At 37.0% G+C, this 24,942-nt stretch overlaps 1 protein-coding gene and 1 pseudogene across 16 annotated transcripts in view; both read right to left on the bottom strand.

The window, feature by feature from the left end:
* Window positions 1–24,942, bottom strand: part of PPIP5K2 (diphosphoinositol pentakisphosphate kinase 2) — an 83,326-nt gene that overhangs the window by 44,681 nt on the left and 13,703 nt on the right. For 12 of the 16 annotated variants that reach the window (XM_061424494.1, XM_061424495.1, XM_061424497.1 and 9 more), the window contains 14 exons: window positions 24,225–24,315; window positions 23,024–23,109; window positions 21,805–21,959; window positions 18,942–19,043; window positions 15,414–15,575; window positions 13,936–14,057; window positions 10,195–10,296; window positions 8,646–8,732; window positions 8,034–8,113; window positions 7,845–7,950; window positions 7,224–7,309; window positions 5,111–5,236; window positions 4,855–4,976; window positions 4,414–4,596 (listed from right to left, as the gene is read on the bottom strand). In XM_061424494.1, the coding sequence (XP_061280478.1) occupies window positions 4,414–4,596; window positions 4,855–4,976; window positions 5,111–5,236; window positions 7,224–7,309; window positions 7,845–7,950; window positions 8,034–8,113; window positions 8,646–8,732; window positions 10,195–10,296; window positions 13,936–14,057; window positions 15,414–15,575; window positions 18,942–19,043; window positions 21,805–21,959; window positions 23,024–23,109; window positions 24,225–24,315 (1,610 nt within the window). The other 4 variants (XM_061424482.1, XM_061424487.1, XM_061424493.1 and 1 more) reach the window with 2 other exon arrangements.
* On the bottom strand, window positions 20,050–21,150 carry LOC133251721 (Y-box-binding protein 1-like; annotated as a pseudogene).

Genomic DNA, 24,942 nt, shown 5'->3' with positions numbered 1-24,942 from the left:
GAGCAGACAGAATGAAAACCACAATCACAGAAAACTAACTAAACTGATCACACGGACCAAAGTTAGACCTTGTCTAACTCAATAAGACTATGAGTTATGCCACGTGGGGCCACCCAAGCTCTACATGGTGTCATGAGTCATGGTGGAGAGTTCTGACAAAACGTGGTCCACTGGAGAGGGAATGGCAAACCACTTCAGTATTCTTGCCTTGAGAACCCCATGAACAGTAAGAAAAGGCAAAAAGATAGGAAACTGAGAGATGAACTCCCCAGGTCAGTGGGTGTCAATACACTACTGGAGATCAGTGGAGAAATAACTCCAAGAAGAATGAAGAGATGGAGACAAAGTGAAAATAACACCCGGGTGGATGTGACTGGTGATGGAAGTAAAGTCTAATAATGTGAAGAACAATACTGCATAGGCACCTGGAATGTTAGGTCCATAAATCAAGGCAAATTGGAAGTGGTCAAAAAAGAGACGGCAAGAGCAAACAACGGCATTTTAGGAATCAGTGAATTAAAATGGACTGGAATGGATGTATTTAACTCAGGTGACCATTATATCTACGACTGTGGGCGAGAATCCCTTAGAAGAAATGGAGGAGCCATCATAGTCAACAAAAGAGTGGAAAATGCAGGACTTGGATGCAATCTCAAAAACGACAGAATGATCTCTGTTCATTTCCAAGGCAAACCATGCAAAATCATGGTAATCTAACTCTATGCCCCAACCAGTAACGCTGAAGAAGCTGAAACCGAATGGTTCTATGATGACTTACAAGACCTTGTAGAACTAACACACAAAAATATGTCCTTTTCATTACAGGGGACTGGAATGTAAAATAGGAAGTCAAGAAACACCTGGAGTAACAAGCAAGTTTGGCCTTGGAGTACAAATTGAAGCAAAGGCTAACAGAATTTTGCCAAGAGAACTCACTGGTCAAAGCAAACACCCTATTCCAACAACACAAGAGAAGACTCTACACATGGACAACAGCAGATGGTCAACACTGAAATTAGACTGATTATATTCTTTGTAGCTAAAGATGGAGAAGCTCTATACTGTCAGCAGAAACAAGACCGGGAGCGGACTTTGGCTCATATCATGAACTCCTTATTGCCAAATTCAGACTTAAATTGAACAAAGTGGGGAAAATCACTATACCATTCAGGGATGACCTAAATCAAATCCTTTATGATTATACAGTGGAAGTGAGAAATAGATTTCAGGGACTAGATCTGATAGACAGAGTGCCTGATGAACTATGGACGGAGACAGGGATCAAGACCATCCCCATGGAAAACAAATGCAAAAAAGCAAAATGGCTGTCTGAGGAGGCCTTACAAATACCTGTGAAAAGAAGAGAAATGAAAAGCAAAGGAGAAAGGGAAAGATATAAGCATCTGAATGCAGAGTTCCAAAGAACAGCAAGGAGAGATAAGAAAGCCTTCCTCAGTGATCAATGCAAAGAAACAGAGGAAAACAACAGAATGGGAAAGACTAAAGACCTCATCAAGAAAATTAGATACCAAGGGAATATTTCATGCAAAGGTGGGCTCGAAAAAGGACAGAAATAGTATGGACCTAACAGAAGCAGAAGATATTAAAAGAGATGGCAAGAATACACAGAAGAACTGTACAAAAAAGATCTTCACAACCCAGATAATCACGATGGTTTGATCACTCACCTACAGCCAGACATCCTAGACTGTGAAGTCAAGTGGGCCTTAGAAAGCATCACTATGAACAAATCTAGTGGAGGTGATGGAATTCCAGTTGAGCTATTTCAAATCCTGAAAGATGATGCTGTGAAAGTGTTGCACTCAATATGCCAGCAAATGTGGAAAACTCAGCAGTGGCCACAGGACTGGAAAAGGTCAGTTTTCATTCCAATCCCAAAGAAAGGCAATGCCAAAGACTGCTCAAACTACCGCACATTTACACTCATCTCACATGCTAGTAAAGTAATGCTGAAAATTCTCCAAGCCAGGCTTCAGCAATACATGAACCGTGAACTTCCAGATGTTCAAGCTGGTTTTAGAAAAGGCAGAGGAACCAGAGATCAAATTGGCAACATCTGCTGGATCATGGAAAAAGCAAGAGAGTTCCAGAAAAACATCTATTTCTGCTTTCTTGACTATGCCAAAGCCTTTGACTGTGTGGATCACAATAAACTGTGGAAAATTCTGAAAGAGATGGGAATACCAGAACACCTGACCTGCATCTTGAGAAACCTATATGCAGGTCAGGAAGCAACAGTTAGAACTGGACATGGAACAACAGACTGGTTCCAGATAGGAAAAGGAGTCTGTCAAGGCTGTATATTGTCACCCTGCTTGTTTAACTTATATGCAGAGTACATCATGAGAAACGCTGGGCTGGATGAGCACAAGCTGGAATCAAGATTGCTGGGAGAAATATCAATAACCTCAGATATGCAGATGACACCACCCTTATGGCACAAAGTGAAGAGGAACTCAAAAGCCTCTTGATGAGAGTGAAAGAGGAGAGTGAAAAAGTTGGCTTAATGCTCAACATTCAGAATACTAAGATTATGATATCTGGTCCCATCACTTCATGGCAAACAGATGGGGAAACAGTGGAAACAGTGGCTGACCTTATTTTTCTGGGCTCCAAAATCACTGCAGATGGTGATTGCAGCCATGAAATTAAAAGACGCTTACTCCTTGGAAAGAAAGTTATGACCAACCTAGATAGCATATTGAAAAGCAGAGATATTACTTTGCCAACAAAGGTCTGTCTAGTCAAGGCTATGGTTTTTCCAGTGGTCATGTATGGATGTGAGAGATGGACCGTGAAGAAAGCTGAGTGCCGAAGAATTGATGCTTTTGAACTGTGGTGTTGGAGAAGACTCTTGAGAGTCCCTTGGACTGCAAGGACATCCAACCAGTCCGTCCTAAAGGAGATCAGTCCTGACTGTTCATTGGAAGGACTGATGCTAAAGCTGAAACTCCAACAGTTGACTCAACAAAGAGTTGACTCATTGTAAAAGACCCTGATGCTGGGAGGGATTCGGGGCGGGAGGAGAAGGGGACGACAGAGGATGAGATGGCTGGATGGCATCACTGACTCGATGGACATGGGTTTGAGTGAACTCCGGGAGTTGGTGATGGACAGGGAGGCCTGGTGTGCTGCGGTTCATGGGGTCGTAATGAGTCAGACATGACTGAGCAACTGGACTGAACTGAACTTTATCAAAGGAAATCATTAAGGCTCAGTGTAGATGGTAGAACTTAGAATATGCATAACAAAGCGCTCATATCCAAAATATACAAAGAAATTCTATCATTCATTAAGCAAAACACAGGCAACTAGTAGTAAAAAAGGACGAATTGAGGAGTAGGCTTCATGAAAGAAGGTACCTAAATGGTCAGTGAATATTAAAACCAAAGTAAGGTACTACCATACATCCACCTTCAGAAAGTCAAAATTGAATAGTCCAAAAATACTGAGACTAGAGACTATGTAGGGCAATGACAATTTTCATGGCCTTCTGGTGGAGGTATAAATTGCTTAGTGACTCTGGAAAACTGTCTGACATCATATACTGATACTGAAATGTAAGTAGACTGCGGGGTGCAGCACTTGCCCTCCTAGAATATAATACACCAAGAGAAACATGCTCATCTACATGAGGAGGTATATATGAATATTCATGGCAGCATTACCTCTAACAGCCGCAAACTGTAACAATATTGTAAAGCATATATAAATTGGAGCATAAAAAATAAAATAAAATAAAATAAAAAAATAAAAAATAATAAATTGGAGCATATTCATAAAATAGAATACAGATCAACAAACTATGGCCTGTAGGCCAAACATAACCTGTAATAGCCTATGAGCTAAGAAATGGTTTTTACAATTTTTAAAAGGTAGTTTAAAAAAAAGTAAAGAATAATGCAACAAGTAACTATATGTGATCAGCAAGGTATAAAAATATTTACTATCTGGCCTTTCACAGAAAAGTTAGCCAACCTCTGAAAACAATACTACATAGAAATGAAAATTAATCAACTATGGAAATTCTCAAAAATATGGATGAATTTCACAAACATAATATTGAGAAAAAGACGTCAGACATTAAAAAAAAATCCCATTACAGGAAGCTTAAAAAATACAAACCAAGACTACGGGAGCTACAAACGCGTACTCATCTGAATAAGCATTCTGGATATGACTATAAAGAGCTAGGATAGTGGTTATTTCTAGCAGGTAAGAAGGAACTACAACTGGGAAGAGGCACACAGAGGCTAGAGTTCTTCCAACACTCTGCCCCCTGTATAGGGATTATATGTCCTTTTGCTTTTGTGATACAAGCTCTGAGTTTATGTTTTATGCATTTTCTCGTGTGCATAATATTTGACAGTGTAGGAATTTGCTAAGACCCACCTTTTCATAATCTTCTGCAGTAAAATCTCTGTCTCTCTGAAGTATTTCATGAAGTCTTGCCTTTACACGTTGCTGACAACTGCTCAAAGAATCACTATCACTATCCAAAAGGCCATTCATGTTTGCACTTTTCACCATCTGAACAAGAATGGGTGTAAGTTCTCCTTCTAGAGCTAACAGACCCTAAACACATTAAATAAAAGCCAAAAGAGATTTAAGAATTAGAATGCAAAATAGAAAGCATCTTAATTTTTATTTTGTTACATGCAGAATTTCACAGGGCATACGCTTACTTTATAACAAGCTTTATTAATACGAATTGTCATGGTCATTTCAGGGTTTTAGTCTGAAGTCTCGAATTTAGAATATTACCTCAGTAAAAATCTTTTAAAATGCTATATCAGATGAAATTTTAATAATTCTAAAAACATTTATTTATACCTTTGCAAAAGCAGCTGCAGTCATCTGAACTCGTCCTTCATCAGAGGCGTATATTTTAAGGTCATGTCGGTAGGTACTATGTAATCTAAGTAAACCACAACCAGGAAATCCTGCATAATCTCCTGAAAATAAATCCTCAAATCACTTAAGCTATATTTTTATCTCACTGTATTTCTATACTTAATAACATCTCAAAAGGAGGATCTGGAAAAATGATGTATGAATTTAACTGAAGTAAACAAACGCCAAAATTTACCTTGACCTCCAGGATACATACACCTGAAAGCTCTTCCGAGTTCTTCGGCTTGGACCCTGCCTGCAGGGGTTAGTTCTCCTCCCCACTTTAGAACCAGAAGCAAGGATGGCTCTTCTCGTCGGCTGTCTAAGACACATGTGAATGGATAAAGCAAATGTCAAGTTTTCTTCTTTTAAACAGATATATTTCATGATTACTTTTTTTCTTTTTGTCTCTTCTGCAGTGGAATGCGGGCCTTATGTAGATTACTTTGTTCCTTAAACATATCTATCCTTTGTAGGCTGTTGCTTCTACTAGGAATAGCACTCGTTTCACTTATTAAAATCTTACTAAAATTTCAAGATCTCTTCCATACTCTAGAAAGAAGGCTCTTTCCCAGTTTTCTGAAAGGAAACGTCTCCCTTCCCTGCTCTGAAAATGGTATGAGAGCCAACAGTATTTGCTGCATGTTTTTAGTTATACTAGATATGCTAGGTTAAGAGCTCCCTGATGACAAGTTCAGAGCTTGTCTTTGCAGTGCTGCCACATCAAAGGTAATTTTATCTGAAGGGAAGAAATATACATTTTTATGATTAGTAACCAGTGATTTGTATAACTTTTAAGGAAATACAAGACAACAGAGCTTAATATTTATTATAATTTACATTTACGAGTGAGATATACAATAAAATATAGCCAAGAACAGCTTTTTAAATTTGGAGTTGTGGAATCTGCATGTTCCAGAACAAAGTATTTTCTCAGACACAGAGGACGTCCGAGTTTCTATTCTGAATTTTGACCTACTCTTTATTATGTCCTAACATCTGTGTTGGGTTCCAGAAACAAAGGTCATTTTAAAAGTACCACAATAAACACTAAGGAATTTAATGATTCACTAAAAGTGATAGAAAAGCATCCTTTACCCTGGGGCTAGTCAGTAATTGTATGTGCTTCACCATGCAAGCCAACATTCACTTATAATAAAGGCAATTAATTGACTTTTTAATTATCGTTATGAAATGCTTTTGATATAAACATCAAAATATAGAAAATTAATCTGCATTGTTACTAATCATGTGGTATGACAAGAGAGCAATATATGAACTTTCAGAATAAAGATCAACATAGTCAAATTTCTGCTTGCATTTAATCTTTACTTCAAGTTTTGCTCCTATAAATAGTGGGCCACTGTAATTATCCCTATAGAAGATCTTTCCCTCAAGATCTGACTATCCCATTGGGATAGATTCTCTTAGGTATACTTAAGGTCAAAGTATATAAAAAATTTTTGAAGTTTCCCCTGCACCCCACCCTCCAGCTGCACCACGCAACGTGCAGGATCTCAGGTCACTGACGAGGGATGGAATCCACGCCACCTACAGTGGAAGTGTGGAGGCTTAACCACTGGATCACCAGGGAAGTCTTATGAAGTTTTTGGTATGTACTGCCAAATTACTTTTCAAAGAATTATTGTCAATTTACAGTCCTACCAGTGGATAAAATTCTGTCACACTGCATTTTCATCAGCATTCCTTATTACCATTTGAAAAAAGAATAAAACAAGAAAACATTCTGCCAGTGTGACAGGGCAAGACTGATTATTATTACACTGGGCATTTCTATTTCTCCATAAAATGGCTCCCCAACCCTTGACCATTTTTCTTTTGAAAAGTAAATAAACTTATGGATTTTTATGCTCACTGCTCTTAGGAGACTAATTTAAAATGCTTATTCTGATTTATTGAGTGGAAAAAAATATCTGCTTTAGAAACATGGTGATGGTGTATTTTTTCAAATATTCTTTTCCTACTTCTTGAGTTTTCTTCCTTTTTACCCTGTATGGGTTAGGGACCCATTAAGTAATGATTAGTTATAAAGAAATAAGCTCTCTAAAGAATAAAAGAGCACTCCTAAGCAGTTTTTAAAATAATAAAAGGTATCCTTTACCTAAAGGAGAAAAGGTAAAAGACTTTTTAAGGATAGAAGACATAGTTAACCAAAGCTATACATTATTTTTCCTCTATTCAGCATGCCAACCCCTAAACTATTTGACAGTAGATTAAAAAGGTAATCAACAATGAGTAGCAAATTCCTACATATAATTAAAAACTAATAAGCATTAATAGTGACATACCCTCTTCTTCACTAGATGTCTTAGGACAACCATGAGGGAGATAGGTTAACTGGACCTTACGATTTATTCCAGAAAAATGGCCATACCTGAAAAATAAAATGGCAAATACAACAGATAATATTTAATAAGCACGCAATACAACCTCCTAAAGAAAAACTAAACTCTACCTTGTCTTTAAAAATGAAAATAATGATTTCTTTTTTTTTATTTTGAGTGGTCAAAGAAATAAATCTTGTAAGAGGCATATTGGTGGCACCAATTTCACCTGATTAACACATAATGTGAAGTTATTTTTCATTTAAACAGCACTGAGTCTATGGTTAACCTAACAATGTGGCCTTCATCCTATGTAGTACTTCACCAACAATCCAAATGTGATGTTCTCTTTTGATGGTCTCATCAAAATTAACACCATTATAAAACAGAACCTTCAATGTAACGATCTCTTTTCTCACTGGTAAAAATAAAAACTTACTAGACTTTCACTAATTTCACCTGATTGACAGTGATAAAAAGCAAAATAGATCGAACTGTGAAGGAAATTAACATGAAAAGTCACACATATTTTAAAAAAAAGAGCACTATAGTTATCAAAATTAAGGGTTTCAAAAGGATACTTACATCTCTAACACAGTCTTAAGTTGTTCAAGTTTTGATTTGTTTTCTTCAATTTCAGAATCATTATTTTGTCCCAGTTCCATAAGAAGTTGTCGTGCAATATCCAGCACTTCCTGTAAAAGTAATAAAGAACTGAATTTTTATGTAATTTTGCCATTAGTAGTTTAAAACCCAACAAGAAATCAACTGCACTTGCCTGTAATTGTTTCGGTTTTTTGAGTTTTAATTTCCCAGATTTATATCCATCACACTTTTCAAAGAGATCAAAGAATCTTATAAACGAGACAGAATACTGTTAGGCATTTGCAATAATATTATCTCTATAAAACAAGTAACTATAATAAATGATAGATAAGGGACTAAGATAATAATTAGTGACAGATAACGGACTTGGGGTCTATGGACTTCACATGTGTGTGCCCACTTTCAATCTACAGTATTACTCTTTTACTTGACTGATAAAACTTCATATTTTCCTAAACCATATTAAGCTAATAATCACTAGATTAACTGAATAAAGTAATAAACTTCCATTTTATTAATTTTCATCTTTACAACACTAAATAAAAGCTAAGTCAGGATGATGACCATTTATGGATATTGCTACAGTAATTTTCTGATACTGATACACACAATTTAAGATGGATTTTGTTTCAATTTTATTTTTTCCAGTGGTTTAAATATTACTGGTCAAGAAATAGTGGCAGTCTTTCCTCATGATGTATTAATCAAAATAGATAAGAACCCATCAGAAATCTTGAATTATCACATCCTGTGAATTAAATTATTCCTCTTTAAACATACTTTTGATGCCTCACTTCCATTTTCATTTTTTGCTTTGGTGTTCGATCCCCATGACGAATGACGGCTATGACACATCTAAGTTCCATCCTTAAGTTAAAAAAGAAACAACATTCTCAATTTTCTAACAAAGATTTGTTATATAACTAAGATTAACACATCTAATTGTTTATTTGGAACTATCTTTTACCACTTCAAGATCGTTCCCATTAAGAACAGCGCTTGTAACAAATAGCTTTAATTTTATGAAGTCAATCCTAAAAAGAATTTAAGATGCTGGAGGGGGAGTAATATCAAGCTTGCTTCTTCTTCAGAGATGACTATACTAACTTTGGATACAAGCAAGTGGACTATAATTCCCTAACTTCATTAATTACCTGCCCAGTGTGGTAGATCATTATACAGACAGATGTCATTAAATCAAACAAAATAAAGCTGCTATATTTATTTTGCCCATGTATGAAGAAAAGTATTTCAAACTTAAAATACTGGAAGATAAAACTGTCTTAGTAAGAATGAAAGGAAGTGAAAGTCGCTCAGTGGTATCTGACTTTTTGTGACCCCATGGAATTCTCCAGGCCAGAATACTGGAATGGGTATCCTTTCCCTTCTCCAGGGGATCTTCCCAATCCAGGTCTCCCACGTTGCAGGTGGATTCTTTACCAGCTGAGCCACAAAGGAGGGTTTAAACTACCATTTGTCAAATTATGAGACACAGAACACAACTCTCTAGAGTAAGTTACCGAAAATATACTTTGTATTAAATAAGTTTGGAAATACTGGTATAAAAACAAAATTAAGTATTTTTGTCCTCTCTTCTGCCCCAATCAGGTATCCTCAGAATATTTAACATGCTAACATAAAGCTCCTAGCTCACATGAATAACAAGTGAATTTTAGGTAGTAAATTTCACTAGAAATTTTATAAAACACTTTGGCAATACTGGTCTAAGTAATTTACTTCAAGATCTAACTATGTATTTTTCCTTTACATGCTAAGAGCACCAAAACTGTAAACCACTGACCATGAACCTTTAAGTAATATATCTGCTGGCACCTCCTTTATTCTTATGGCTCAATTCAACAGTTCTATAATTATCCAAAAATTTTTCGGGATTTTAACAACAGAAAAGATCTTTAGTCTAAATGCATGTGTGAGTGCTCAGTTGCTTGGCCGTGTGCAATTCTTCGTGACTCTATGGACCGGCGCCTGCTAGGTTCCTCTGTCCATGGGATTCTCCTGGCAAGTATACTGGAGTGGGTTGCCATTTCCTCCTCTAGGGAATCTTCTCGACCAAGGGATCTAACTCAAGGGATCCTGCATCTCCTTGCGTTGGCAGGAGGATTCTTTACCACTGAATCACCTGGGAAACTCTTTCATTCTAAATAGCCCATGTAAAAGCTTATAATCTATTTTTCCATCTGGAAAGTGAATCATATGAAAATATACAAAGTAAATTATTTAATATTATTCATATATGTAATCTTTATTGTGATAGCACAGGCCAACAGGGAAACACAAGGAATTTCTGAATGAAAATACTCAAACTTACATAGTTCCAGATGTAGTTGGTACAATCGGGATATCTTCAGCTTCTAAGGGTATTGACCAGGGGATATGAAATTGTGGAGCAAGCTCTCGCATTACAATATTCCTTCAAGACAAAAAAAGAAAACTTAAACTAGTTCATTTTAAGACAAACCTGGGTGTTAATGACAAAAGAAAATCATAGAAGTTAAAGTCAAACTATCTAGTAATTATGTGAATACAGTACATAAAAAGTAAACTAAGAAAAAAATCAATCCTGATAAAAAAATTAGATTAGCAGTGCTAAACTGGTATATAGAACACAGCAATGGGATATCATGAATTTGGAATTTACTTATTTCCTTTTTAAAAATATAAATCACATTGGATTCAAGTAAGTTCCTTGGTGGCTCAGATGGTAAACAATTCACTTTCAATGCAGGAGACGAGGGTTTGATCCCTGGGCTGGGAAGACCCCCTGGAGAAGGGAACAGCTACCCACTCCAGTATTCTGGCCTGGAGAATTCCATGGACAGAGGAGCCTGGCAGGCTAGTTTATGCGGTTGCAACTGAGTGACTTTCACTTTCATGTCACTAGAGCTGCCTATTTACTTCCACAGATTCTAAAATCCAAGATTATCTCTGTGGACACTGAGTATTTCTTACCAGCTTTTATTGATCACCTATAAGGAGACAGGGATCAAGATCATCCCCATGGAAAAGAAATGCAAAAACTCAAAATGGCTGGGGAGGCCTTACAAATAGCTGTGGAAAGAAGAGAAGTGAAAAGCAAAGAAGAAAAGGAAAGATATAAGCACATGAATGCAGAGTTCCAAAGAATAGCAAGAAGAGATAAGAAAGCCTTCCTCAGCGATCAGTGCAAAGAAATAGAGGAAAAGAACAGAATGGGAAAGACTAGAGACCTCGTCAAGAAAATTAGAGATACAAGGGAACAAGCATTTCATGCAAAGATGGGCTTGATAAAGGACAGAAATGGTATGGACCTAACAGAAGCAGAAGATATTAAGAGGTGGCAAGAATACACAGAAGAACTGTACAAAAAAGATCTTCATGACCCAGATAATCACGATGGTGTGATCACTGACCTGGAGCCAGACATCCTGGAATGTGAAGTCAAGTGGGCCTTAGAAAGCATCACTATGAACAAAGCTAGTGGAGGTGATGGAATTCCAGTTGAGCTATTTCAAATCCTGAAAGATGATGCTGTGAAAGTGCTGCACTCAATATGCCAGCAAATGTGGAAAACTCAGCAGTGACCACAGGACTGGAAAAGGTCAGTTTTCATTCCAATCTCAAAGAAAGGCAATGCCAAAGAATGCTCAAACTACTGCACATTTGCACTCATCTCACATGCTAGTAAAGTAATGCTGAAAATTTTCCAAGCCAGGCTTCAGCAATACGTGAACCATGAACTTCCTGATGTTCCAGCTGGTTTTAGAAAGGGCAGAGGAACCAGAGATCAAATTGGCAACATCTGCTGATCATGGAAAAAGCAAGAGAGTTCCAGAAAAACATCTATTTCAGCTTTATTGACTATGCCAAAGCCTTTGACTGTGTGGATCACAATAAACTGTGGAAAATTCTGAAAAAGATGGGAATACCAGACCACCTGACCTACCTCTTGAGAAACCTATATGCAGGTCAGGAAGCAACAGTTAGAACTGGACATGGAACAACAGACTGGTTCCAAATAGGAAAAGGAGTTCGTCAAGGCTGTATATTGTCACCCTGCTTATTTAACTTATATGCACAGTACATCACGAGAAACGCTGGACTGGAAGAAACACAAGCTGGAATCAAGATTGCTGGGAGAAATATCAATAACCTCAGATATGCAGATGACACCACCCTTATGGCAGAAAGTGAAGAGGAACTAAAAAGCCTCTTGATGAAAGTGAAAGTGGAGAGTGAAAAAGTTGGCTTAAAGCTCAACATTCAGAAAACGAAGTTCACGGCATCCGGTCCTATCACTTCATGGGAAATAGATGGGGAAACAGTGGAAACAGTGTCAGTCTTTATTTTTTTGGGTTCCAAAATCACTGCAGATGGTGACTGCAGCCATGAAATTAAAAGACGCTTACTCCTTGGAAGAAAAGTTATGACCAACCTAGATAGCATATTCAAAAGCAGAGACATTACTTTGTCAACAAAGATCCGTCTAGTCAAGGCTAGGGTTTTTCCTGTGGTCATGTATGGATGTGAGAGTTGGACTGTGAAGAAGGCTGAGCGCCGAAGAATTGATGCTTTTGAATTGTGGTGTTGGAGAAGACTCTTGCGAGTCCCTTGGACTGCAAGGAGATCCAACCAGTCCATTCTGAAGGAGACCAGCCCTGGGATTTCTTTGGAAGGAATGATGCTAAAGCTGAAACTCCAGTACTTTGGCCACCTCATGCGAAGAGTTGACTCATTGGAAAAGACTCTGATGCTGGGAGGGATTGGGGGCAGGAGGAGAAGGGGACGGCAGAGGATGAGATGGCTGGATGGCATCACTGACTCGATGGACGTGAGTCTCAGTGAACTCCGGGAGTTGGTGATGGCCAGGGAGGCCTGGCGTGCTGCAGTTCATGGGGTCGCAAAGAGTCGGACACGACAGAGTGACTGAACTGAACCGAACTGAAAGCTATTTTAAATACCATTGCTCATTTTTAACAGATTTCTATTACAGTTTGCTAAAAAGGTTAACAATGAAAATTTTACGTAATTACAGGACATCTTTTGTTTTGCTTAAATTTAGCATTTATTCATGCTAAAATTTAACTGAGACCTGCTAAATTTTACTTTAAGGGTAAGTTCACAAACCTTTGAAATATACTATAATTGCTGACTCCAATGATTAAGATATATTTTAAAGTTTTAAGTTTTTTATGGCTTTGGCATAAGTATTTTGTCGTATATACTTTGAAATAGTTAAAAACAGTCTTTGTCAGGACTTCCCTGACCCCACGTGGGTTTGATCCCTGGTCTGGTCGACTGCTTCCCCCAGCACAGCTAAACCCGTGTGCCACAACTACTGAGCCTGTGTGCTTAGTCTCTGCTCTGCAGCAAGAGAAGCCACCAGTGAGAACCCTGCGCAGAGCCACACAGAGGAGCCCCTCCCTCCCTAACTAGAGAAAGCCTGCACATAGCAAAGAAGAGCCAGCACGGCCAAAAATAAAATAAATAAATAACGTCATAAATTGTCTTTCAAGTCTTCTAAATCAAGATGTATGAAAATAAGTCAAAGAATACAAAAATCGCATTTCTGTACACAATAATTTCTTTTACGCTCACTTGATAATCTCATGAGATTATTTTGAGTAACATATGCTTGTAGAAAGTTGAATCATTCAAGATTTCTAAATTCCAATTACTTCTATTTTATTCTCGTTACTTATTTCACGAATGTAAATTCTGTACCATAAAATAGTATAATTACCTAACAAAAACTTGAGAAACACGGTAATCTAATAAATCAGCTGTTTCGATGAATGATCAACCATCCCTGTGTAAATCATTGTTATACAGCGTTTCTACATCTATGAGGTTAAATACCTTTAAAAGTTTACACTGTTCATAAATTAATTTGTCTTACATAACCTGAAGTGTAATTCAGGATTTGGGGATGTCATTTTATGAACACGGATTTTTTACTCTAGAGTGCTTATAAAGCCCTGTTCATTTGATGTTTACAATTATTTGGTTTCTGAATACCGAGTATGCACTAACAAAAGTAAAGAGGAAGAAATATAAAGGAAAAAAACCTTACCCAAGTATTTTTGCACAATCATCATAATACTTCATGGAATTTTTCACAAAACTGAAGCCATTGACATCACAGACATAGGACTGTCCATTGGCCCGTAGCAAATCAAAGCCACAAACTGTTTGCTATTTAAAATAAATTATACATTTTAAAATTTCATTTAAGACTGAGTTTTCCAGTCTTATTAGAATACAAATTTTATAAGTGCCCTTTACTTCAAAATAAGCAAAAAACAAGGAAGCTACTTATTTGTAACTTGAATACTCTTAAAATATACAGCATATGCCACATGATTATTTAAATTCTTCTATGAAGTAAATATAGAACAATAATGCTTAAGAGACTAGAGAGGCCAAGAACTCAAGAAGCTTTTCAATTAATTTTTAATTTAAATACAAAAGTAAAAAAGTTTTAAAGTCTTTGATAAATTTTATGCTAGCAGAAATTCTAACTTCTTTAATTAAAAAAAAAAAAAAAAACCAAAAAGAAAAAAAAAGAGGAGAAAGCTTTGAAAACACAGCCCAGAAGAAATGTCCAATTATTCTTATGAATCTTTTAAATTCTGACAACTACACAGTTGTGAGCCCCTGAAACAAATTTACTTTATTTGGGAGATAACAGTTAAAAAGGTATAAATTTCCTGCTTAGGCTCTAGGAATTTTCTGATCTTCTAGGTTTTATGTTCAAACCATCATGTATTAGTATAATATGATTTTAAGTCATGGCTTTTGGAATCCTGGCATTACAAAGTTAAAACAGATCATATAAAAACCATATAAAACTATTAAAACATACTTTAGGTTACGATTCCTTCCATGAGAGACTTCAAATTATTAAGACACAAAGAATTTATTATTTAATAACTAGCAATATACACTAGTTTTAAGTTACATATCCAAGACAAGGCTTCAACAAGGTAAAGTTTATCCTCTATGAGATGCAAGTTGTACTACTTCTGTTTTAATCTTTACTGCACAGTATATCAAACCTTAATAATAGAGATTGAGAGAACAAGTCAAATATCTAAGTAAAAAGTTTTTATTAGTAGTTTTCACGAATATATTTTACTATATTTAACAGACCAAATGATCAACTGTGAAGGGTGGAAGACTTCCTTAAAAAAAAAAAAATCGTATCAATTCTATGAGTAAATACTTACAACTAGTTCTGTTATAGGAGTATATTAAAAAAATACTCCTATAACTCTACCATTTCAGTTGTTTTCTTCTCTAATTGTAGTTTCTGAATAAACTGTCAGTTTCCTTCTATATAATGAAGAAAGAATAAGAAGGAAAGGCTTTCATTTATCATATATTCTTATTAATGGCAAGAATCTTTTGTAAAGTTCAAAAAAACTATTCAGATATACCAGTTCATTCTCTCTACTTTTCTTTCCTATTATAAGCCCAAACAACATCTCTTTCACTCAAAAAAGAAAATTCAGATTTTTACGAGTCTACATGGCTTGCACAACATCCTACCTTAAAAGCAAGGCAGACTTTCCAAGCAATTAATTTCTCTCGTGCATTGAGAATAACAGGGTATCTTACTTCTTTTCCTTCACTATCTCGTTCCACCTTGCCATCAAGTGCAGGAGATTTTCGAGCTTCAGCATGGGCATAATCTGGACCCACTGTGTAAACCTTTCAGAAATGTTAAAATATACACATTACTTTGAAAAGATATATATGTAAATATATAACGGCAAGCAACAAATTCAAATAAAAAACACCTCTGTTTCTAGGCGGTATTTTTTGACACATTGTTCTATTTCATGTGTGAAAATTCTCAACACTGGAAGAGGTTATAAGTAATTATACAGCAAAACTGGTAAAATGAGGTTCTGTTCTCTCTAAAAAATAATTATACTGAACATTATAAGGGAATACTAGAATGCATAATGCTGTGATCCTTCTCAAACTGTTTTAGTTTGACAAAAGGTATAAATGACTAAAAAAATTATAGAAGAAAGTAACTGCCAAAATAAAGATCTAAGCGTGGAAGGAAGATTAATAAGGGCAACAAGAATTCAAAAGCAGACAGGGAAAGGCACTCTAGGCAAAGGTAATAAACGCAAAGGGCAGAGGAACGAAACAGCATGCCATATTCAGGTGAGAGTACATTATTTGCTATGGTTTCTACTGTAAGAAATAAGGTTTGTAGTACAGAGGGCAGGCCATGAAGTACCTTGCATGCCAGCCTTAAAAGTCTGATTACTACCTTGCGGTCAATGAGGATCCACAAGAGAATTTTTAAGAGGAGGCTCATGATTCAGTTTACACCTAAGAAAAAACTCTCTATTAGACTCAGAGAAGCAAAAGGCAAGGGAAAAAGGGAAAGATACACTCAACTAAATGCAGAGTTCCACAGAATACAAAGCAAAGATGAGAAGGTCTTCTTAAATGAACAATGCAAAGAAACAGAGGGAAACAACAGAATGGGAAAGACTGGAGATGTCTCGAATAAAACAGAGATATTTAGGGAACATTTCATGTAAGGATGGAAACATGAGAGGACAAAAAGCCTAAGAACCTAACAGAAGAAGAGATTAAGAAGAGGCAAGAATACACAGAACAATACAAAAAAGGTCTTAATGACCTGGATAACCATATGGTGTGGTCACTCACCTAGAGCCCAACATCCTGCAGTGTGAAGTCAAGTGAGCCTTTGGAAACATTATTACCAACAAAGCTAGTGGAGGTGATGGAATTCCAGCAGAGCTATTTAAAATCCTAAAAGATGATGCTGTTAAAGTGCTACACTCAGTATGTCAGCAAATTTGGAACACTTAGCAGTGGCCACAGGACTGAAAAAAGGTCAGTTTTCATTCCAATCCCAAAAAGTGCAATGCCAAAGAATGTCCAAACTATCATACAACTGCACTCATTTCACATGCGAGCAAAGTGAAAGTTGATCAGTCGTGTCTGACTCTCTGAGACCCCAGGGACTATTCAGTCCATGGAATTCTCCAGGCCAGAATACTGGAGTGGGTAGCCTTTCCCTTCTCCAGGGGACCTTCCTAACCCAGGGAACAAACCCAGGTTTCCCCCCACATTATAGGTGGATTCTTTACCAGCTGAGTCACAAGGGAAGCCAAAGAAAACTGGAATGGGTAGCCTATCCCTTCTCCAGTGGATCTTCCTGACTCAGGAATTGAATCTGGTCTCCTTCATTGCAGGTGTACTCTTTACCAACTGAGCTATCAGGGAAGTCCACATTGTAGCAAGGTAACACTCAAAAAGTATTGTCACCCTGCTTATTTAACTTATACGCACAGTACATCATTCAGAATGCTGGGCTGGATGAATCACAAGCTGGAATCAAGACTGCTGAGAGAAATTTCAACAACCTCAGATAAGCAGATAATAGCAGAAAGGAACTAAAGAGCCTCTTGATGAAAGTGAAAGAGGAAGAGTGAAACAGTTGGCTGAAAACTCAACATTCAAAAAACTAAAATCATGGCATCCAATCCCATCACTCTGTGGCAAATAAAAGGGGAAAAACGTGGAAACAGAGACAGACTTTATTTTCTTGGGCTCCAAAATCACTGTGGACAGTGACTGCAGCCATGAAATTAAAGATGCTTGCTCCTTGCAAAGAAAGCTATGACAAACCTAGACAGCGTATTAAAGAGCAGAGACATCAATTTGCCGACAAAGGTCCATGTAGTCAAAGCTATGGTTTTTCCAGGAGCCATGTATGGATGTGAGAGCTGGATCATAAAGGCGGCTGCACACTGAAGAATTGAGAGTCCCTAGATAGCAAGGAGATCAAACCGGTCCATCCTAAATGAAATCAGTCCTGCATATTCATTTGAAGACTGATGCTAAAGCTGAACGGAGAAGGCAATGGCACCCCACTCCAGTACTCTTGTCTGGAAAATCCCATGGACGGAGGAGCCTGGTGAGCTGCAGTCCATGGGGTCATGAAGAGTTGGGCACGACTGAGCGACTTCACTTTCACTTTTCACTTGCATGCATTGGAGAAGGAAATGACAACCCACTCCAGTGTTCTTGCCTGGAGAATCCCAGGGACAGAGGAGCCTGGTGGGCTGCTGTCTATGGGGTCGCACGGAGTGGGACACGCCTGAAGTGACTTAGCAGCAGCAGCAGCAGCTGAAGCTGGAATGCCAATACGTTGGCCACCTGCTGCAAAGAACTGACTCATTAGAAAACACGCTGATGCTAGGAAAGACTGAAGGCAAGTGTAGAAGGAGGCAGCAGAATTTGAGATGGTTACATGGCATCACCAACTCAATGGACATGAATTTGAGCAAGTTCCAGGAAATGGTAAAGGACAGAGGAGCCTGGTGTGCTGCAGTCCATAGTGTCGCCAAGAGTTGGACACAACTTAGCGACTGTACGACAAGTTAGACACAGAGTCGCTAAAGGTAAAGCAATTAAGACCTTATTTGTCACCAACAGAAATCACACCTATTTTTTTGTAATCACATTACAGTTGTCAAAGCTGTCTAAACACTTTTTACACTGATTGATGCTTAGAAACTGTGGTGGTTATTAGACTCTAACCCACTATATTTTGGATTGATTTTTAAATATTTTGATTAACTTTATTTCAATAAAATTTGTCTCCACTGTAATCCTCTGTGGTTTATTCTAAGCACGGAGGAATATTATTCTATAAGAAGGCTCCATAGGCTTAGATTGCCAAAGACATTCATAATGTAAATAGATTAAGAATCTCTAGTTATAAAGAAAGAGAAACAAAATAGACGTCAGAGATAGCCAACTAAATGGACTTCCCATATAGCTCAGCGGTAAAGTGTCTGCCTGCCATGCAGGAAATGGCAACCTACTCCAGTGTTCTTCCCTGGACAATCCCACTGACAGAAATGCCTGGCAGGCTACAGTCCATGGAGTTGCAAAAGAGCCGGACATGACTTAACAACTAAACAACAACAACAACAGCAGCAGCTATTGTAAACTCTTTTTCTGATAGCACTGGTAAACTCAAAATACAAACTTAAAATATACTTTAATCAATCCTACCTTAACATCAGTACCATCTGTAGGCATAAACTCTTCATATATATATGAGCCTGTTTTTCGTACATTGCTTTCTGGGGAGTAAACACTACTCCTACTGCCAATCTGAAAATAAAAGAAGTCTCTCAATGTAAAACCAAATTATTCTCCTCTTTATAAAATAGTCTCTTTTACCATTTATTTCTATCATTGATATTCCAAAAATTGTTTTTAGTCTACAAATATTTAACAACACATTATGTAGTTGACACATTATTTCCTGCTATAACTTAAATAGCATAAAAATACAATGAACACTTAGAACAGTGTTTCTAAGATTCAACCATATTGCTGAAGGTAACTCTGCTTTGTCATTACTATAGAATTTTCCTCTATATAAATATTCAGTAATTCATTCATTTGCCTATAATATATATCTAGGCTGTTTTCTAAGGTTTAGCTAGTAAAGCAATGTTGCTTCAAATGTTCTTTTAAATATTCCTGTGACAAGTATGTGCAGGAGTGTTCTATGGCATATACTCAAAGTGAAACCACTAGTGATAGAATACGCTCACATTCAACTTACAAAATAATGCCAAAACCTTTTAAAAACCATTTTTAATTAATTAGAGTCTCTCCAGCAATGTGTCGGAGCGCCCACTTATCTATAATTATCTACAACTCGGTATTGTCAGACTTAATGTTTGCCATCCTAATGGACGTAGCACACGTACCTCGGTGTGTTGCTGCTTTGCATTTCCATGACTCCTTATGAGTACATGTGCACTTTTTTTTTTTTTAAAGACCTTTATTAACAGGTGCTTGCAGTTTGACTTTTTTTTTTTAAATCAAGCTGTAAACTTTTATTACAAATTAAAAATGAGGTTCTTAAAAATCTCAACTTGACCAGATATGAAACAATTTAAAAACCTTTAAAGGTGTATTGAGAAAAAACAGGCTTTTTTTTTTTTTAAACACGTTTGTCATTACCAAAAAGAGACGTCTTTAGTTAAAAATAATAAAAACCCCATGCTGCATAAATAATGCAGATAGTTCTAGTTATCTGGTCAACAAGCAAAAAGCAAGCACTTAAGGTCTTCAGCTCCAATCTTTTGTTCATTTCTTATTGCTGGAATTTCATGTTCATTTCTTCTTGTTGGATGACTAAACCGGATGATGGTAGAGATGGTAAACCGGCATTTACTCAGCCCCGCCCTGCTCAGCCTCGGGAGCGGACGAAATCTCCGCTGGTGGATCGGCTGCTTTTGTCTCTTTGCCATCTTGTGGTTTAGGGTTTTCTGGGCGTCTGCGTCGGTAATTGAAGTTGCAGCGGTACCGACGTTGAGGTGGCTGCTGACCTTGGGTCTCATCTCCTTGGTTTTCCTTATCTTCTTCATTGCTATCCTCTCTGGGCCCCTATGGAATACGTGGTCTGTAGCCCCGATACATATTCTGTCTCACTGGTCTACCTTGTTCTCCTGCACCCTGGTTGTCAGCACCCTCCATCACTTCTCCCTGCACAGGAGGGCTGGAGTACTGTGGTCGACGCCCATAGGGTCTCCGCATGTAGTAAGGTGGGAACCTCTGCCTGCGGTAGGTAGGGCCGGCGCTGTTGGGCCTGGCCTTTGGGAGCGCTCTCTGATCCCTCATTCTTTTCCCCACTCTCACTATTCTGGTAATTCTGCTGGTAATTGCGTGGAGGACCCCTGCGACGTGGATAGCGTCTATAATGGTTACGGTCTGCTGCACATTTACTGCCTTGAACTGGAACTCCACCAGGTCCTGTAACATTTGCTGCCTCCACACCCTTTCCTCCTTCAACATCAAACTCCAGTCTCTCCATCTCCTACACTGCGAAGGTACTTCCTGGGGTTATTCTTCTTTATGGCAGTCTGGTGTACAAATACATCTTCCTTGGTGTCATTCCTGTTGATGAAACCATATCCGTTTCTTACATTGAACCATTTTACTGTTCCCAAAACCTTCGTTGCGATGACCTTCTTGTCCCCGCTGGCCGGCGCCGCCAATGTGAGGCCTCCCAGGCTGCCACTCCCTGCGCCGCTGCCCGTCCTGCTGGGCCGGGGAGGCGTGGCGCGCGGGGGCGGGGGTCCTCGGCCTCGCTGCTCATAGTTGCGGTGATGGTGACTTGGGCCGGCTGCGGCAGCTGCGGCTCCTCCCAGGGTGTGATGGTAACCAGGCCGGCGGTGGGGCAGCTCATGGCTCTCTGGGGTCCGCTCTCCGCTCCCACTCGAACTCACATGTGCACTTTTAATACTGAGTGAGTGAGTGAGTGAAGTTTTGCGACCCCGTGGACTGTGGCCCCCCAGTCTCCTCCGTCCATGGGATTCTCCAAGCAAGAATACTGGAGTGGGTTGCCATCTCCTTCTCCAGGGTTTAATACCGACATACTGCTAAGTTATATTTTAGAAGAAATATTGCAATAACAACGTCTGGGCTTATGCTCGTTTCCCAACTACCTCAATCTTTTTGATCTTGCTGATTCAAAAAGTAATTTAATGTCATTATCTTTTGGACTTGATTTACTTTTTTTATTACAGGTGCAATTTTGAGCATACTTTCATGTATTATTTTTTCTAGGAACTATTCATTTGTAGGCCATTTTTCTAAAAAAAATGCTGATCTTTACCTGAAATTCTCATATGATAGATTCATAAATGGAAGGCAGAAAGAAGATCTAGTAACTTTCTTGGTATTTTGTACGTAAATTTAATAACTAAAATGATGCCTTGTTTCTCTAATGATGACATTAATTTATCTCTCAATGATACATTCTTAAACATAGTTTTACTAAATACTTGATTACTTTTAGTAAAATTTATGCAACAATGTATAAAGAACAGTAGTCACTAGGCTAACAAAAGTTTACCTTTCGAAAAAGTCTTTGACTTCCACCACCAGCAGAGGTTGGATAATAAATGTAAACATTGTGATCTTCTGCACTGACTGGCTTTTCTACAAATGGCTTTTGGAAAACTTCCCCATTTACTTCTACATGATCTTCCCCTTCAATCAGATTGCATTCTATAAATCAAACATAATAGCAAGAAAAAAGTTACATACTGCTTAGTACCTAGATATAATATAACCACAATATTATTATTGAGGACTTGTTCTCTAGAACAGAGGTTACAGAGAAACCGAACTGTGGATGATGCACTGATTTGTGTGTGTGTGGCTGCGCCAGGTCTTCGGCCACACGCAGGCCTCCTCTCTCAGCTGGCTTCTCCTGTGGCGGAGCACGGCTCCGGGTGTGTGGGCTTCGGCAGCTGCAGTGTCTGGGCTCAGGAGTTGCGGCACACAGGCTTAGTCGCTCTGTGGCACGTGGAACCTTCCCGTACCCGGGATCAAGCCCTTGACTCCTGCGTTGGCAGGGAGATTATTTACCAATGGACTACCAGGGGAGTCCTTGATTTGATTTTAATTAAAAATATTTATGCAAATGTATACCAGCATTTATTATCTATGATGACATAAGGAACTATATTCTTCAAAAACCTAATGGACCTGCTATAATGCTGGTATCTGGGTTTTAATCAAAGTTGCTCTAATGTACAATATGGTCACTAAAACTCCCCCAAAATACTGTTATCAGAACATTCAATATTAAAACAAATAAGCATTTACCTTGCCCTTTTACACTATGTGTAACTTACATGCTATGCTGTAAATAAGCAGGAAAATGAAGCAAAAGGTGCTTTAAAATATTAATATTTCAAAACTCTTACTCATTAGAAATTTAGTTGTGGCATACTAGCATGAAGTTTCTAACACTTAATTCAACTGTTATACACTCACTTACCCCAATCAATACAAATTTATTATGTAAAAATTCTTCCTTATGATTCTCAGATATATCAAATACGGACCCAATAAATATATGATATACACCTCCTAGTTATAGTTAGCCTTCTAGCTCATAATGTCCCATTTTAATTGAAATTTAATTGCCTATTTGGATCATTTAAAAAAAATTGAATAGAATGCATAAGTTGTTTAAATTCTATTTAATTATAGAGGAGAGTGGCTCAGAAGTCTTTGGTAAGAGACTTTTAAAAGAGAGATTGTTTAAAATCTCTTACTCTTACCTTTAGGATTATTTGGGTCACGGTTCAAAATTGCATAACGAGGAAGCAAAATACCTTCAGCTTGAAGAATACTATACACTTCTCTCCTGAAGGAAAAAGAGAATACCCTTATTGTTTTGCTAATGTTTCATGATAAGTATATTACTGTACTATTCATAAAGTATATTACTACTTTTCTACCACTAAAAAAGTCATGTATATAGTCTTTCTTTATAAGTAAACAAATGTCATTTAAAATACTGAAGAAATGTATTCTAAGGAAATATTCAGTAATATTAGAATAAAAGTGTATGCACAAAACTTTCTGTGGCATATTAAAATACTAATTTTTAAAAGAGGGAATATAAATGTATAAAACAGAAACAGCTAATTAAAGCTGCTATATCACAGTGACAAAATATCACCTAAAGTATTAAAAATCTTATATTCAAAAAATATTTAATGACATGGAAAAATGTTTATGGTCTTTAAAGAGAACACTGATTCTAATTCTGTAAAATGTGAGTGCATGTATATATTGCTTTCTCAATTTCTGAAAAAATATGGTAGATGCAGTGGCAGGGTTAAATTAAATGCCTTTCTTCATTTTATTTTCTAAATTTCTCAAAATGAATGGAGACACATATGCACTCCCACATAAATTTACATTTGTAATATATAGACATCTATTAATATGAAAACCTCGGAAAAATGTTATAAAATTTCAGATATTAATAATATTGCTAAGAAAAGAAAAAAAATAGAAAAAAACTATAAGACCTTATACTTTATATAGCATTTTCTTATATATAACCTCTTACTGTAATGCTAACATAGAATAAAATAGAACGCTAGTGAAATTATAAGGGTAGCCATTAATAGCATCAATTAAATGCAATATATGCATTTGTGTTTTACAATTTCTCTTAAATATCTATGCTTTTGATCTGTTAAATGAATTGCTAAGATACATAGGAACATATTTCTCAAAATGGTTCCACTTTACCATAGTTTCTTCATCTATAAAACTGGATACAAATATTTATTACTAAGTATTATTTCAAAGATACCACAAATTTACATACATATATATATATATACACACATATATATATATATATATACACACACACACATAAAAGCACTGGTACCATGCCAGCTTAGGTAGATACTAAATAAATGTTGATTTTCCTCCCTTACTTCAGCCAACTTAACCACTCACCTATCTTGTATGAGATACTGCATATTCAAGTCATTGATTACAAATGGATTCCTGAGTTTGGCATAGGCAACTGCTTTGTCCAGTGGAAATCCTAAGAATACATATTATTAACATATTCTGTACAATCTCAAGATAAGTTGACATCTCTAATTTAATCAACTTTAATTTATGCCACATCCCATAAAAGACTAATTTCATTATGCATATAGCTGTTTTTTATAAGACATAGAATAATAAACACATAAAACTTGATTTATCTTGTACTATTAAATAAATCTTATTTGTTCTTAATTTGATTGGTAAGGCACAGCAAGCCAGTAGTTATGTAACTCCATTTAGAGTACTGATATGTTTAGTTGATGCTTCAAAGTCAGCTGATAGAAGGTAAGACTACCTCATACACAAACAGAAATCTATACATAAATAACACAATTGCATTACAATCATCTGGTGGTCTTTTTTAAAAAGTTTATGTGACTCCTCACTAAAGATATTTTGATGCTATACACACAAATTAGCTGATAATTCAAAAACTGAGGCATCTTTAAAAACAGCAAAAGAAAAAATTAATTTATATTCAACAGACATGCTCTAAATATAAAATATATAAGAACATGCTTGCTGTTATTGATACTAGGTCAATGTTAACACACCAGAAATTAAGTTCTTAAAATTTCTAGACTTTGGTAAAATTACTAATTACAATGAAAAATCAAAA

Source organism: Bos javanicus, chromosome 7 (assembly GCF_032452875.1).
Source record: "Bos javanicus breed banteng chromosome 7, ARS-OSU_banteng_1.0, whole genome shotgun sequence".
In the NCBI taxonomy this organism is placed as follows: Eukaryota; Metazoa; Chordata; class Mammalia; order Artiodactyla; family Bovidae; genus Bos; species Bos javanicus.
Note: the sequence above shows the minus strand (reverse complement) of the source record. Positions and strands in the feature narration are given on the sequence as shown.